Source organism: Balaenoptera borealis, assembly GCF_965194805.1.
Source record: "Balaenoptera borealis genome assembly, chromosome: 2".
NCBI lineage: Eukaryota > Metazoa > Chordata > Mammalia > Artiodactyla > Balaenopteridae > Balaenoptera > Balaenoptera borealis.
Genome location: NC_138867.1, coordinates 161,822,849 through 161,839,571, shown reverse-complemented (window position 1 = coordinate 161,839,571; position 16,723 = coordinate 161,822,849). Strand labels below are relative to the sequence as shown.

The 16,723-nt window shown below is 36.3% G+C and overlaps 2 protein-coding genes across 21 annotated transcripts in view; one reads left to right on the top strand and one right to left on the bottom strand.

Moving 5' to 3' along the window:
• LOC309623767 (uncharacterized protein) overlaps positions 1 to 16,723 on the bottom strand; it is a 238,852-nt gene that overhangs the window by 85,459 nt on the left and 136,670 nt on the right. The gene's annotated exons all lie outside the window — the stretch shown is intronic.
• LOC309623752 (ELKS/Rab6-interacting/CAST family member 1-like) overlaps positions 1 to 16,723 on the top strand; it is a 167,569-nt gene that overhangs the window by 46,377 nt on the left and 104,469 nt on the right. For all 10 annotated transcript variants that reach the window (XM_082380893.1, XM_082380891.1, XM_082380896.1 and 7 more), the window contains one exon: positions 9,579 to 9,995. In XM_082380893.1, coding sequence (XP_082237019.1) covers positions 9,579 to 9,995 — 417 coding nt within the window. The remainder of the gene's footprint in view (positions 1 to 9,578; positions 9,996 to 16,723) is intronic.

The following is a 16,723-nucleotide window of genomic DNA, read 5'->3' as shown; positions in this document are numbered from 1 at the left end:
TTTTTCTCTTTTAATATATTTATTTTTTGTTGGAGTATAGTTTACATACAGCAAAATATATGGATCTTCAGTATCATAGTTCCATGAGTTTTGACAAATGCCAGTAGTCGTATAATGCAGTCTTACGAAGATATAGAACATCTCCATCATCCCATAAGGTTCCCTTGAGCTCCTTCCCAATCCGTATTTTCCCTGCCCCGAACACATAGATAGTGTTCTAATTCCTTTCACTTTAGATTAGTTTTGCCTGCTCTAGAACCTCCTATACATGGAACCATATAGTCTGTACTCTGTTGTGTTTGGCTTCTTTTGCTCAGTGTACTATATATATTTTTTAAAGTTTATTCGTGTTGTTGCATGTATCCATAGTCATCCTAATATTGAGTAGTTTTCATTGCATGGATATTGCATAATCAATTTGTCCATTCTCCTGTTGATGAGGTTGTTTCCAGTTTTGGCTCTTATGAATAAAGCGGTTGTAAACATTTTTATACAGATGTGTTTGTGGCCATGTTTTTATTTCTCTTGCGGAAATATCTAGGAGTGGAATCGCTGGGTCATAGGGTAAGTGCATGTTTAACTTTCCCCTAAAAGTATGCAGTCAGCTGAAGTGAAGTGAAAGATTTTGTGGTCATAGACCTAAGTATTCAAATTGAAAATACAACGCGATGAGTAAATATGGATGTAGGAGATGAATGAAAATAATGGTAACACATGTATTTATTGGAGTTTATGTGATAAAATTGGTGAGAGTCGAGAAAACAAATGTATTTCCCTTTTAAATACCCCGTGAAGATCCCATGTGGTTTTATTTCCTCTCAACGTGCTGCTAAAACATGAAGCAATCTTTTGTATTGTCTGTTTACTACCTAAATTGATTTTCAAAAAAATTTTATTAATTTTTAAAGATTTCTTTTATCTACTTAACATTTTTACAGAAGCATGTGCAAAAGAGTCTTTGATATGCCTTATTTGATGGTTGCCATGGAAAAATTAAGGAATTGTATACAAAGAAAATAATATTTATACCTTGATGTTTTGCTTTTGAAACAATTATGATTTCTCCATAATAGTTTGACTTTTTATTGTTATTTTATCCCCAGATGCTTCTTTAGTTTTATTTATCAAGATTCTCTTTCTCTCTCTCTTTTTTTTTTAAATAAATTTATTTATTTATTTATTTATGGCTGTGGTGGGTCTTCGTTTCTGCGCGAGGGCTTTCTCTAGTTGCGGCGAGCGGGGGCCACTCTTCATCGCGGTGCGCGGGCCTGTCATTATCGCTGCCTCTCTTGTTGCGGAGCACAGGCTCCAGACGCGCAGGCTCAGTAGTTGTGGCTCACGGGCCCAGTTGCTCCGCGGCATGTGGGATCTTCCCAGACCAGGGCTCGAACCCGTGTCCCCTGCATTGGCAGGCAGATTCTCAACCACTGTGCCACCAGGGAAGCCCTCTCTCTCTTTTTAATTACACTTTTTAAAGATTTGTTCCTTGTAGAGAAATGCAGTTAAATTTTATATGTTGATCTTATATGCGCCAGGCTTGCTAAACTCTTTTTTTTTTTTTTTGATATTTATTTATTTATTTATTTGTTTTATTTTTGGCTGCATCAGGTCTTAGTTGCTGCACGCGGGATATTCCTTGCGGCATGCAGGATCTTTCGTTGCGGTGCGCGGGCTCTGGTGGGCTCTGTAGTTGTGGCACGTGAGCTGAGTTGCCCCGTGGCATGTGGGATGCAGAACCCACGTCCTCTGCATTAGAAGGTGGATTCTTAACCCCTGGACCACCAGGGAAGTCCCTTGCTGGACTCTTAATTATACAGATATTTTGTCTGTAATTTCTTCTGAGTTTTCATCCTACAATCTCTGTATAATGACTGTTTCTTGCTTTCTAATTCTTATACCTTTGATTTCCTTCTCTTGTCTTACTGCACTTGGTCTTAGTATCTCTAGAACAAAATACAACAGTGGACTGTTGTAGTCTATCAGTTGCCTAGTGTAGATTTGATTTTTACAAGAAAGCCCATTATTAAAGAGGTAAGTCTTGAAAAAAAATGTGAGTAATTTGGTTGGTTTATTCTGGTTAGCTGATGTTCTTTGTATATGTTCTGTGCTGTTTTCTCCCCAAGACAGAATTATTTATGTAAATAATTTTGATGGGCTTCATTTCAGTTTAACACAGTTTAGTGATAGTGTGTGTGAAAGCATCTTAAACAATGGCAGTGTACAGGAGTGCTTTTCTGTAAGATTGTAAGGTCATGATCTCTTTGTACTCTCCCTCAATATCAGTCTTCCTTGCCTCTTCTCTTTCTCTGGAGGAAAAGAGGGGGAAAAAAAGGAAAAAGGAATTCTGTAGCTTCTGGAAAGCTTTGGGCACACAGTGACTTCAGTGTTGACATAGCTCTGTGGGACACAGACATTAGCCTGTTAGCTTTATGCCATGCCCTGCAGCTGAATGTCAGCAGGGACCACCCCCCCTCCCCACCTCACAGCCAAGCTGCTGCCTCCGGTGTGTGTTTATTCAGCTGAATCCACTCCCAGTTGTAGCATTGCCAGGGTTAGCTCTTAACATGTTCACAGCTGATTGGTATCGCTTAACTCTTCTTTCTTTACCCTTCTTTCTTCACCCTTCTTCTTGATTTATATACTAGTATTTCAGGGACTAAATCTGGGAATTTTGTTAACCTCATTGACGTCTGTTGCAGGTGCTTGAAACTTTTGGGTTGTAGAGCATGAAGAAAGAAGTGAGGTTGATACTTAAAATGCTGCTAGACTGAACAGTACCTTTATGGTCCCTTGTATTTAATTCTGCCTTTGCTTTGTTAGTACTGAGCATTCTCAAGTTAAACACTATGGAAATGGTTACTATAGGATCCCTCTGCTGGTTGATTTTACTTTTAAGGTTAAAAAAAATTTTTATTTTGATGTTATTTTTTAATGGAATGACGTCTTCAATCCTGACATTGCTTAGTATGATATTTTTACTACTGTAATATCTGGTTTGGGATATTATCTTTTCTTCTTTCTGTACTTTTCTTCCTCCACCCATTCCTTCCTCTCTAGTTCTGCCTTTTGTTCAGTTTGAGAGTCAGACAGGCTTTCTAGAGGAGGTAATGCCTGATCTAAGGATGAAAGAACAGGTAGGATTTAGCTGGGAGTGAAAGTGAGGGAACGGGTAGAGGATATTCTTTATTTATTTATATTTATATTTATTTATTTATTTATTTTATTTAACATCTTTATTGGAGTGTAATTGCTTTACAATGGTGTGTTAGTTTCTGCTTTATAACAAAGTGAATCAGTTATACATATACCTATACTCTTTAAGTAGAGGCTAAGGGGTAAGTAAATGGTATGGGAGTTTGGGTAACTGAAAGCTATTTGGAATTTCTAGAAGCTGTACTAAAATCAGTTTATTGTCACTTGAGTTGTTGTCTGGATGAGCACACAATAATAGAATGTATTATGACCTCGGGACTTCCCCATTTTGATAGTATTTTTGTTTATTTTTTAATTTCTCCTCTGGGTTATGCTGGCATAAAGGCAGATGTTCTTTTTTCTCTCCTGGATTCAGTAGCAGAGAGTAGCTGCTAGGAATCTGGAATAATTGCTTGTTCATTTTCTTGACTCTGACATCTTTTTTAGAGGAGAATAAGCTCAAAGTAGCATTCATTTAAACAATTTAGTCTATCCATTTGAATTCTGGTGTGGTTGTTTCTTGCACTGTAGTATGTCTCTTGCTGGTGTTTATTTAGATCAGTCTGAGAACTTGGTTTTGGTTTAATATTTGAGAGTTTACAGTGTGCTTTGCTGCACAGAAAATAAATCCTTGTCAGCAACTGAAAGAATCAACGGAAAGAATACTAGACTAATGATCAGACGAAATGAACTACCTTAGAGGCTCTTCCTTTGTCTCAGTCTTGGAGATTCAGACTCATTAAAAAACTTTGAGTTTCTTCTAAAATGATAGAAATTAGAATACTTTCTTTTCATATTAAAGATTCATGAATCCAAATCATAGTGATCTTATAGAATCTGAACTTCATTTGAGTATGTTGCATATATAATAAGTGCTTTTATGTGTCCCATTTCTCATTCTTGAATATTCTTAATTTAAAATTTATAATAAGGTATAGTGCTGGTTTGTGAGTGTGTATATATAGCTATTAAGTTTTACCACTTTGTAAGCTCTGTTTTTGGATAAGAACTCTATCCTACACTTTTGGTGTATGTTGTATAGTATTAAAAGTATAGAAGATTCTTGTTGACAGTTAATTATTTGAAAATGCTTCTCTTCACTTCAGATCAAACACAAATAAATCCAGAGTGTATAATTAACATTTTTTTAAACATTAGGATTGCATTTAGTATTTTGGCCAGTTTGTATTTGAGATAGAATTTTTTGTGTGTTAGCTGGTAAGGAACTAATTGTTACAGAATAAGAGTAATTCTCTCTGTTATAGGGGAAAGATATAGTTTTCCAGGGACTTGATTTGCATCTACTATCCAGTAGCCATTTACTTTCAAAATAATGCGTGAAAATTTGTTTTTGTCAATCTTTCATCAAAAATTTATTGAGCACTTACTATACCAAACACTGTGCCGTGCCCTAGAGTAACAAGATGAAAGTCCCAAGTTCTAGAAAGTTTTTCTTGAAGACAGATACAAAGAAATAAATTGCAGATTGGGCTGGTAAGTGCTCTTCTTAGGGACACATACGGTACAGCACAGATCAGAACATCACAGAGCCTGAGGATCGACTTGGGTGATGTTAGTAAGAATTATTATAAACTCTTTTGCATCTTGCATTGATAAAGTTTCCTCAATGTATGTATTTACATGTTTCAGAAAAAGAATCGTTCTTAATTTAACATAATAAGATGCAGTACTGGTATTTTTTCTAATGGTTATCTTGACAAATAGTGCATTGAACTCTCTGGGATACAGTATAATGTTTGTGATGATGACCATTTTCATGTATCCATAATATTCTTTTTCTGTAACTAAAAATAGCTCTAGACTCCTTGGTTCTGTCATTTTAGAAATCAGGATAAACTGGATCAAAGCGTTCTCTTGTTCAGAGAAACTAATGGAAGTTTTGCCTCAGAAGAGCTTCTGATATTTGTCTAAAATATGTGAAGCATTGTTGTGATGTTTTGTTGTTTTTGAGGTGTATTTTTCTAAAAAATGATCATAAACCCTATCAGAGATTTAAGAATTTTCATTCTATTGTTCACAACATCCTACCATTTCATTGAGATACAGCCTGGTGTAATTTTAGCACAATCCTTGGACTAAATTTTAAGCAGTTATTCTTCCAGTCTTCCAGCTCAAGCTGAGTGTTAGAGTGAGCAGAAGTAGACTAGTGAGTGTTGGTGTACAATTTGGCATGTGAGAAGTGTGAGATCATTTTGGAGAGTGTCATGAGCAGAATTCCCAAATAGAAATTTTCCTAATATCTGACAACTGAGATTGTCCTGCTAAATTCAGCATGTGTTTTTGGTCGGTCATGGTAAATCTCTGTGATATGTGCAGATATGCTCACTTTTATCTTCAGTATGAATGTGCTAGAGAAAGAGCAGCCTGGCTTATTGCCTGCTGCTTCTTTCTTCTCCCAGGGGAGTTGGCAGGAATTTTAATAAAGTGAATCTAGCTTGAATGTAGCCTAAAGAAGGGGTGCTGATTCCCATTTCAATGGAGAAAATTGCTGTGTAGCCTTCTCGGCTACCAGTCAGAGCATCATTTTAATTCTGTATTCCAGTAAAATGGGTGCAAGCAGAGCTGAAGAAGCAGGGCACATTAGTCGTTGTATTTTCTTTCTTCACCAAAACAGTGCTTGCCATTCTAGTATAATCACAAGTGCTAAAGTGTATGCGAGACTGTTAGCTGTCGTCAACATCTGTTTCTCCTGATTTGAATGAATTTGGTGATGAGTGTCCAGAAAAGGAGGGACAGTTGTACCTAGAAATCAGTTTCATTGTTGAATTTAACTTCTGATATTTCCCTGTGGGATAAGCTTGCTCAGAATTTATTTGGATTTTTTGACTTCCAAAGGTAAAGAATGAAACTGGAGGTTGATTATAGGCTTCAGAGAATTAGCATTTTGACACATCTTTTTATTAAGGATTTTGAACTCCAACAGCTGTTGAGAATCTTTACAGCATGATGCGGGTAGTTAAATTTATTTAAAGAATCTTATTCATGAATTCAAATACCTGATAATTTTATTGTAAATTTATTTTTCGTAAGAAAAAGCCAGTGCTTTTGGAGAGTTTGAAGACTGCCATAATTGAAAGTTCACTACTTGCTAAGCATAATACCAAAACCAGAAACTATAAGAGGTTCTTATCTTTGCACTAAAAAAATTCTGTATTTAAGTTGCCATAAACTATGTTAAAAGAAAAATGACAGATTTGGAAATATATTTGTAACATGCACAGCAGGCAAAAGGTTGTTTTCCAAATATAAAAAGATCTTAAAGGGGATTAGGAGAAAGGTTAAATGTCCCCAAAACAAAATGAGCAAAGAACAAGAACAGATGAGTCACAAAGGAAGGAATACAAAGCGCCTGTAGATATGTGAATAGATATTCAGTCTTACTGGTAATCAAAGGAAAGCCCAAAAAAGAAAGAGAAGACAGAAAATACCCAGTTGTCAAAGGTATAGGAAAGTGCTCAGACATCGTTTGGTGGAAGTTTAAATCTGTACAGACCCTTTTAGAGATCATTTGTTGTGTGTATTAAAATCATAACTGCATACCCTCTGATCCAGGAATTCCACCTTTCAGAATTTATCTCCAGGAAAAATTTGGATAAATGTGCAGAGATACACATGTGAAGGTGCCTGTTATAATAGTGGAAAATGAGAACCAAACTAAATATTTATCAATAGTTATAAGTAAATTATTTAATATCAACACGTTGGAATTCTATGGCAGGCATATTTTTTCCCCAGTGTTTAAAATCGTTGTAAAATACAGCTTACATTCACCATGTTAAATTTACCATCTTAACCAATTTTCAGGTGTACAGTTCATAAGGTACATTCATACTGTTGTGCAGCCATCACCACCATCCATCTCCACAACTCTTCATCCTGTAAGACTGAATCTCTGCACCCATCAAACAGTCACTCCCTGTCTCCCGTCTCCCATCTCCCCAGCCCCTGGCAACCACTCTTGTGCTTCCTGTCTCTGTGAGGTAGACTGCTCTAGGGACCTAGTGGACTCGTGTAATATTTGTCTTTTGTGACGGGCTTATTTCATTTGGCATAGTGTCCATCCATGTTGCAGCGTGTGTCAGCATTTCCTTCCTTTTTGAGGCTGAAAAATATCATTAGGCATTTTTTTTAATTTAATTTTTGGGTGGGTAGTACATACATTTAGTTCAAATTCAAGAGGAGGGAAGGTTAGGAGGAGAGAAAGATGGGAAGTGGCTGGGAAGTGACTGCAGATGTATATGGGATTTCTCTTAAGGGGTGATGGCAGTGTTCTAGAATTAGATAGTAGTGATCAATGTATAACTTTTAATATGCTGAAAACTGCTGACTTACACACTTTAAACTGGTGAACTTTATGGCATGTGTGAATTATGTCTCAATAAAGCTATTATTAAAAAATTTTCAATGTCAGTTACACCTCAGTTAAAAAAATTTTTATGCGGAATAGAATAAAGTTTTCTTACATGTTGTCCCCCAGTGATTCCAGTTCGTTCCTCCCTTCCTCCCTTCTTGCCTTCCTCTGTTCCCCCAAATAACCATTAATTATTTCTTGTGTAACATTACAGAAGTATTTTTATTTCTTATGATATTTTTTATTTATAGTAAATAGTAAATATTTATTGTTCCCTCCCTTTTAACCAAAGTGGTAGCAAATTGAACACAGCCAAGCAGGCATCTCTGAAGTCTTTTCTCTTATTTTTAAAGGTAAAAATGTCCCTTTTTATTGATTACTTGCTTACTGTAGGGGATTTAGATAGTACAAAAATGTATGAAGAAAAATGTAAAATCTACCCATACCCAGACACTGGTAATTGTTTGCATCCTTTTAGACTTTTCTCTGCATGTTTATACTTTTTAAAAATTAGAATCGCAGTCATCCTATACTTGCTATTATATATCTGCTTTTTTACTCTTAATATGTTGTAACTGTAGTTTTTATCAGTAAATATAAATCTACATTTAAAAAAATTGATGCATAGTATTAAACTGGGTGGACATTTCTCATTTACTTAATTCATCACCTATTAATATCCATTTAGGTTGTTTCTAATTTTGTCGCTGGTGTAAACAACAGTGAGCGTCTTTGTACACTTGCCAGATCGTTTCCTTGAGATATTTATTGCTGTTTTGCAGTTTGCCAAAAATTTTAAACAATGTCTGTTTTAACATATATGCCACAAAGATTTCAATGATATTATTAGCTCTGTGAAAAGATGGTGCAGGCATTTATAGCCTCACTTTAAATATGAGGAATCTGAAACCCAGAAAGATGGCAATGTGTTCCAAATTAGGTTGCTCTTTAGTGTGAGAGCTGGAACTAAAACTCCTGTCTTCTGATTGTGGGTTAGTTTCCTTCCACTGCGGCACACTGCCAGACCTTGAATACCTTGAATACAAAGGGTGATTTTCTGTTGTTGCTTCTTCATTTCTAAAAACATGATTCTTGATGTAACTTCCTTTTAGGTTCTTTGTATAATGTTCTAGAATTTATCCATTCAGATTAAAGGTTCATATACCTTCGTTAGGGATACAGGCTAAAGATATACCCTCTGGAACATTTTACTAGCTTATCTGCACTAACATTTTCATTTAATTACTCAAATTACTCACTTATATTGTTATCTTCTTCTGTATAAATAGCACACACAGCCTCAGTTTTTTGTGTTTTGTTTTTTGTTTTTAAAGCTTCACGTTATCTAATTACCTTTGGGTACTAGCTTCAGTGGGCTGCGAGAATTGCTTTAATTCGAATGCCAGCTCTGTTACTTACTGTGTGATCTTGGGGTGAGTTATTTAAGTCTCTGTATGCCCGGTGTCATCATCAATAAAATTCAAATAATAGTACATGTGTTATAGTGAGGATTAAATGAATTAACACATAAGGAGTGCTAAGCACATTCTGGCATGCACTCATATGTTTATTATTTAATGTGCTAACTTAATTGTAAAGCACTTAAAAGTCATTTTGTATTTTGCCATCCTTTGTGTTTTTTGGTGAAATTTTTTGTATGATGTGTCCGTATTCCTATAGGTTTCCCCTGCCTTTCCCCACTCCTCACCTTCAGTTCTGTGTAATACCTTCTGTTAATCTTGAACAGTGTCTTTATGTAGTCAAGCAAAGTGAGGAGCTGCCAGACTGACCTTGTTTCCTGTTGGTAATAAACACAAATTAAATTACTGACATTTTACAGATTATCTCAATCAGTTTTAAAGACAGTGTAAAACAGAATAATGTGAATCCTCATTTGCTAAATGCAGGGTTCTGAGAGCTGTGGTAGCTGCTTTCTCATTCCCCGTTGTCTGCTTTGTTTCTGCTACTTGAGGAGGAAAGCTCATTTGGGTTTTCTTTTTTGTCTTTATACCAGCACATGCAAATGACAGTCCAGGCTCTCCAGGATGAATTGCGGATCCAGAGGGACCTGAACCAGCTGTTTCAACAGGATAGTAACAGTAGGACTGGTGAGCCTTGCGTGGCAGAGCTGACGGAGGAGAACTTTCAGAGGCTGCACACTGAGCATGAGCGGCAGGCCAAGGAGCTGTTCCTCCTTCGAAAGACTCTGGAGGAGATGGAGCTGCGGATTGAGACTCAGAAGCAAACCCTGAACGCTCGGGACGAATCCATCAAGAAGCTTCTGGAGATGTTGCAGAGCAAGGGGCTTTCTGCTAAGGCTACTGAGGAGGACCATGAGAGAACAAGGAGACTGGCAGAGGCAGAGATGCATGTCCACCACCTCGAAAGCCTTTTGGAGCAGAAGGAAAAAGAGAACGCTCTGTTGAGAGAGGTGAGTGGCCACTTTCTCAGTTGTTATGACTGTCTTTTTTTCCTGATTAGTCAGCATTTTGACCTAGATAAATTTATATGCTCTCCTGAGCTAGTGCAAGGGAATTTCTTCTTTCTTACCTAAGTTCTGCACTGATTTCTGTTCTGATTTGCTGTCTTGTATGAGATGACATTGGTTGGCATGTATACTGGTTTAATACCTTTCTGGGGTTTTTTTTCCCCCTCCTGATTTCTGTAGACTCATTTTGTTGCTAGAGGGGCACAGAATTTTCTTGATTTGTTCCTCATCTATTGATTTGTTCATAGAGACACACACAACAAAACCAGAATTAAAGTAGCTAAAGTAGCTAACTACTGCTCAATTTTAAAATATTAATAATTGAAAGTAAGCGATTCCCTCAGTTTCGGTGTGCTTATTATAAAGTCCTAGGCAGCAGTAATGGATGTTTGCCCTGTGGTTTCCATGGAAACTGTTGCCTTGCTGTAAAAGATCCGTGATAAAAATTATTTGCTGCCCTGGAGGCACAGCTAGAGGGAATGATACAGAGGTATGCTGTCACTTATTTTTAGAGAGGAAACTGAGACTTTAGCTGACCACTGTGTCTACTGATAATTTTTCACTTTTCTATTTAATGCTTCATTTTAAGAAAGCTTAAGTGAAGAATTCATCTTACATTGAATTAAAAAAAAATGACAGCTCTACTTCTCTATATGAGGTCAGAGTCTTCAGATAACTTTCACATTTGGATAGGGGGAAAAAAAATCTCAGAACTATTTTAGTGCCAGTCTGAATAATCCCTTTTTAAATGAAGGGTGAGGAAGGCGGTTAAAAGCAAAATAGCGACTTCCCCTGATGATGGCGACGGTCTGTATCTGCTCTCTGCAATATGGTAGCCACGGCTGCATGTGACTGTTGAGCAGTTGAAATGTGGTTAGTGTGACTGAGGAACTGAAATTTAAATTTCATTTAAATATAACTAATTTAAAATTAAATTTAATTAATCAAATTTAAATTTAAGTATCTCTGTGTAGGTAGTGGCTACTGTATTAGGTAGTGCAGCGATGCATAATGAATGATGCGGGTAATGTTACCCGCTTTTCTTAATAATTTGTCTTGAACATCTTTCTTTGTCAGTACATGTAGAGTTTTGTAATTTCAGTTGAATTTATAATGTTCTGTTGCATTTATTTATATTTCTTACTGTTGGAAATTTAGACTACTGTTAATTTTTCATTATTATAAAACTGTGCTGCACTGAATATCCCTAACCATATATCCCTGTACATTAATTTTTTTCTTTAGCATAAATTTCCAGAAATGAATTTGCTCAGGGTGTGTACGTTTTCAAAACTCTGAATATCAGTCTTGTCTCCCAGAGTGATTGGACCAGTTTATCCTCCCAGAAGCATATACTGTATTTTTACGGTGAATCTGCAGCTATGTGCGTTACAATCTTCAAATTACTGGACTGTATTGTTTTAGAAAATTTTCTATCAACTACTGTGTTGTAGGCACCATCCTGAGTTTCTTTCATTTTACTTTCAAGAGTTTATATTTTAATGAGGTAACCTGGAGCCTGGCCATAGAACATTGTAAGAGAAGGTGTAATCATCTCAGATAGCATGCAGCATGAAAACCCTACCAGCATCGTGATGAACTTTGAATGTTACGTTTTTACTCCTTCTGTTCTGAATATTTCAACCTGTGCCCATTTATTTTTGAGTTTTGGAGTTACTAAAAAGTGAATAGTTAAGGATTATGGAAAGCCACAGTGTTATTCTGGCAGAGAACAACCAGCAATATGGTGAATTTGAACAAGTAGTAGGAAAAAACATGAATTTAAGACTAATTTTGAAGTAACAAGCTCTACAAATATGAAGTCCCACTTCTGAACATAATGTGGAAAGAAATATAGGCCTTGTTAGTTGTATCAATACACAATTCCAGTTGCCATTAGTGATGTAGCGTCATCTTACAGGAAACACACTCCTATGGATTAAAATTATTTAAGAGCAAGTAGAAGTGATTGCTTCATGAACACATGTTTAGAATGCTGGTTCTCCTTTCTTTTACTCCTACTTGCCTTCAAGACTTAGCTCAAATTGCAGTTCTTCTGTGAAGTCTTCCTTGTGCAGCTCTATACATATACGTAGATGAGCCAGTAATATTATAGTATACTTCCATGTGTGTTTCTTCATTGTTCACTTAATTTTTTGCACCAAGGATGTGTGTATATATATATATGAAATTTTATCTTGTCAGTGTCTTAACAAATGCACAGTGGGTACTCAGGAAATGTTGGTTGAATAAGTTGAAATGTAGGGAAAGAAGTTCAAGCCTGGAGCTTACAGAAAGAAGGATAGCTTTTCCAATTCTTTTTTCTCCAGTGTGACCACTGGATACTAAAACCTAACGAAGGTTAGAAAACAAACTAAAACCCCAAACCAGTTTTGCTTATGAGTTTAGGTATAGAAGTTGTAAATAAGATATTGGCAGATAAAATCAGCATTATGATAAAAGGATAATATTCTGACCAAAAGGAGTTTATTCTAGGAATCCAGAATGGCTCAATATGTCATTCACAGTTATAATTTGTAATAGGTGAAAGGAAAAGATAACCTCGTAGTGTTTGATAGCTATCTCAAAGACATTAGATAAAATGTTAGACACTTTGAAAACTAAACCAAATGAACTAAAAATAAGAATGGAATGATACCTTTATAGCATGACTTAAATAAAACAACTCAGTAAATATGTATTATAAACATATTTTAAACTAGTAGCCAGAATTGTGCTTACTCTGACGTATACTAAGACGCATCCATTAAAGTTAGGGAGAGGCAAAGATACTGTTCATCAGTATTTACATTATTCTGGAAGTGTTAGGCAGTGCTGTTAGATAAGGAAAATGGAATAAATAATATCAGTAACGGTAATGGAAAGGATAGGGCTAAATTTTCATTACAGTGTAGATGGGAACATTAATATAAAGATGCTGCTTTCCCCCAACTCTGTGAATTTAGTGTAATCCCAATAGGAATATTCTTGACACGTGCCCAAATGACGTTGCAGTTTCTTTGCAAGGAGAACAGTGCGGGAACACTTGTTTAAGCAGCTCATGATATATGTGTTTTAAACCCAGTGATATTAAAATCTGTGGTACTGGCACAGTAATAGATAGCTAGATTGATGAGACAGAATAGAACCCAGAAATAATATAGTTTTAAGCATATGATACATGTTTGGGAATAATCGCCATCTATTTGGAAAACAGTACATAGTTACATCAAATTAAGTTCTAGATGAAATAAAGAGCTACTTGTTAAAAAATAACAACACTAGAAGAGAATGTAAGAAAAAGGTTTTAATACAATCTTGAGACAGGAAAGAATCTTTTATTGCCATAGCAAGAGGCTTAAACCATTAAATTTGTGTATGTTAGAAAATACAGGTAACAGAAGCTAAAATGGTAATTTGGAGTAAAGCTTTGTAACATGTGGCTTGACTGTTTTGTTTCCAGAGTGACAAGGTGCTAGAGGCACTCGGCACAGCCTTTCTTTGCTCATTACTCAACAAACATCCATTGAGCTTCTAGAATGTATGTGACCCTGGGATACACGCTGGGTATACATTTTTCATGTCAGAACACATGGTCTGTGCCCTCCTAGAACTTAAAAATCTGGTGAGAGACAATAAACATAATTATGAGAGGAAATAAATTAGTTGAGTCTAATTATGTTGGGAGAGGGGATAAACAGGGTAAGCATCTTTGAGGAGGTGCCCTTTAAGGGAGATCTGAAGAAAGTTGAAAGAGTCTTGCTGAGCATTTGGGTAAAATCGTTTCATGAAGAAGGTTAACAGTTTCAAAGGCCGGATGAGAAGTTTTCAGGAGACAGCAAGGAGACTAGAGGACAAAAGCATATTGTCTAAGGGGAAAACAGGCATGAGATGAGAGGTTGAAGAGGTAGCCAGGGCCAGAGTCATTGATTGCATTCATCAGATATTTATTGGGCACTAACCCATGTGCAGAGCACAAGGAAATATAGTAGCAGTGAACAAAACAAAAATCCATGCCCTCTAGGAGACAAAGCACTTGCCTTCAGGATCCCTGCAGGTAATGCAACAATTTTATTCAAAGTGCAAGAGAAAACTGCACCAATGTTTAATCAAGGGAGTGATCTAGTTTAGCTTTTAAAATCTACTCTGGCTGTGTTGAGAATAAATGGGGGAGGGAAAATTACGAGTGAACAAGGAAGTCTGATAAAGAACAACTCTAGGTTGGGTGAGTGGTGACTTGAAATGGCTATTGTGCATTATATCACTAGTGTGTCAAGAAAGGCAGAAAGAATTGAGAGCTGGCAACACTGGGATATCCATAGATTTTCTTATTATTGGATTATTGTCCATCTTTTAAAAAAGCGGGTTTTCATCAGTTCCAAGACTCATAGTTTTCCCCATCTCAACAGTATGAAATTGAGTTAATAAGTCTTATCCTTGATGGCATCTTAAAATCTCTGTCAGCAAGGCCACAGTCCTGCTTGATTTGTTTGCCTGTGTACTCACAAACAGTTAACAGCTGCTCATTTTAGTCAATGTTGTGAGTATTGTTGCTATTTCTCATGTTAACTTTAGCTGTTGTTCAGTATGTCTTCAGTGATATTATGCTGTGAACCAGCATTGAAACAGTTATTGGTATGGAGAAAGTTATAAAACAGTTCAAAATGATATATGATTAAACTTTATGGTTAAATAAGTTAAAAAGGGTCTTGCAATCAATATAAAATAAAAATTCTGAATGATAGAAGCTTGGGTCATGGTTTATTTGGAGGCATTTCCTTCTTTTCTTTCCAGCACATTAAACAGTGGTTTACCTTACAATCAGTGGCATCTTAGATTTGATGAAATACAGTAACATTAAAATGGCACTCATAAAAAAAAAAAAAAAAATGGCACTCACATCCAGGAACATTTGTGATTAGTTTTCCATTTTGTTTATGAACATGACTCTGTAGATAGCAGGTAAATAATTCCCCCAAATAAAAGCCAAAGAAGAAAAACAAAAATTAAATTAAGCATTGTATTTTCTGTTTGTACTGAAATTACATTGTTACGTGACTTACTGTTAGATTTTGTATTGTTTACTGGAGTGCCTTTCCTTTGATGGATAGAAGCGTGAAGACATCTGTTGGACACATACTGAACTACAGTCAAGACGTGGTTAGTGCCTGGGGCCAGGCGTATGGAGTTTTAACAGGCTTTACAGGTGATTCTGTGATACACCAAAGTTTGGTTCTCAGTCTGTTGGCAGAACATACCTGAATTGGCTATGGAATTTTTGGATCGGCTATCCATATGCATACCAAGCATTGTCTATAGGCTGAATAAATATTTCAGTTCTATACGTGCTCCTGTTTTTTTGAAATGTAGATCCTATTGTGATGAATAAAATAATTTGTTGGGAATTCCCTGGCGGTCCAGTCGTTAGGATTCCGTGCTTCCACTGCAGGGGCCACGGGTTCGATTCCTGGTCGGGGAACTAAGATCCGCATGATGCACGACATGGCCAAAAAAAAACCAAAAAACAGAAATTAAAATACTAATTTGTTTTAAAACATTTACACGTATGTTAATTTTGGTCTGTATAATATTTTAGTCAACAAACCTTGTTTAGTGCAACTGCTCTCATGTTAAGATTTGCAGCAGTGTTTGAGGTTTAAAAGCCCTACTCTTAATCTATGGATTCAATGCCATCCCTGTCAAACTACCACTGGCATTTTTCACAGAACTAGAACAAAAAATTTCACAATTTGTATGGAAACACAAAAGACCCCGAATAGCCAAAGCAATCTTGAGAACGAAAAATGGAGCTGGAGGAATCAGGCTCCCTGACTTCAGACAATACTACAAAGCTACAGTAATCAAGACAGTATGGTACTGGCACAGAAACAGAGATATAGATCAATGGAACAGGATAGAAAGCCCAGAGAGAAACCCACGCACATATGGTCACCTTATCTTTGATAAAGGAGGCAAGAATATACAGTGGAGAAAAGACAGCCTCTTCAATAAGTGGTGCTGGGAAAACTGGACAGGTACATGTAAAAGAATGAAATTAGAACACTGCCTAACACCATACACAAAAATAAACTCAAAATGGATTAAAGACCTAAATGTAAGGCCAGACACTATCAAACTCTTAGAGGAAAACATAGGCAGAACACTCTATGACATAAATCACAGCAAGATCCTTTTTGACCCAGCTCCTAGAGAAATGGAAATAAAAACACAAATAAACAAATGGGACCTAATGAAACTTCAAAGCTTTTGCACAGCAAAGGAAACCATAAACAAGATGAGAAGACAACCCTCAGAATGGGAGAAAATATTTGCAAATGAAGCAACTGACAAAGGATTAAACTCCAGAATTTACAAGCAGCTCATGCAGCTCAATATCAAAAAAACAAACAGCCCAATCCAAAAATGGGCAGAAGACCTAAATAGACATTTCTCCAAAGAAGATATACAGATTGCCAACAAACACATGAAAGAATGCTCAACATCATTAATCATTAGAGAAATGCAAATCAAAACTACAATGAGATATCATCTCACACCAGTCAGAATGGCCATCATCAAAAAATCTACAAACGATAAATGCTGGAGAGGGTGTGGAGAAAGGGGAACCCTCTTGCACTGTTGGTGGGAATGTAAATTGATACAGCCACTAT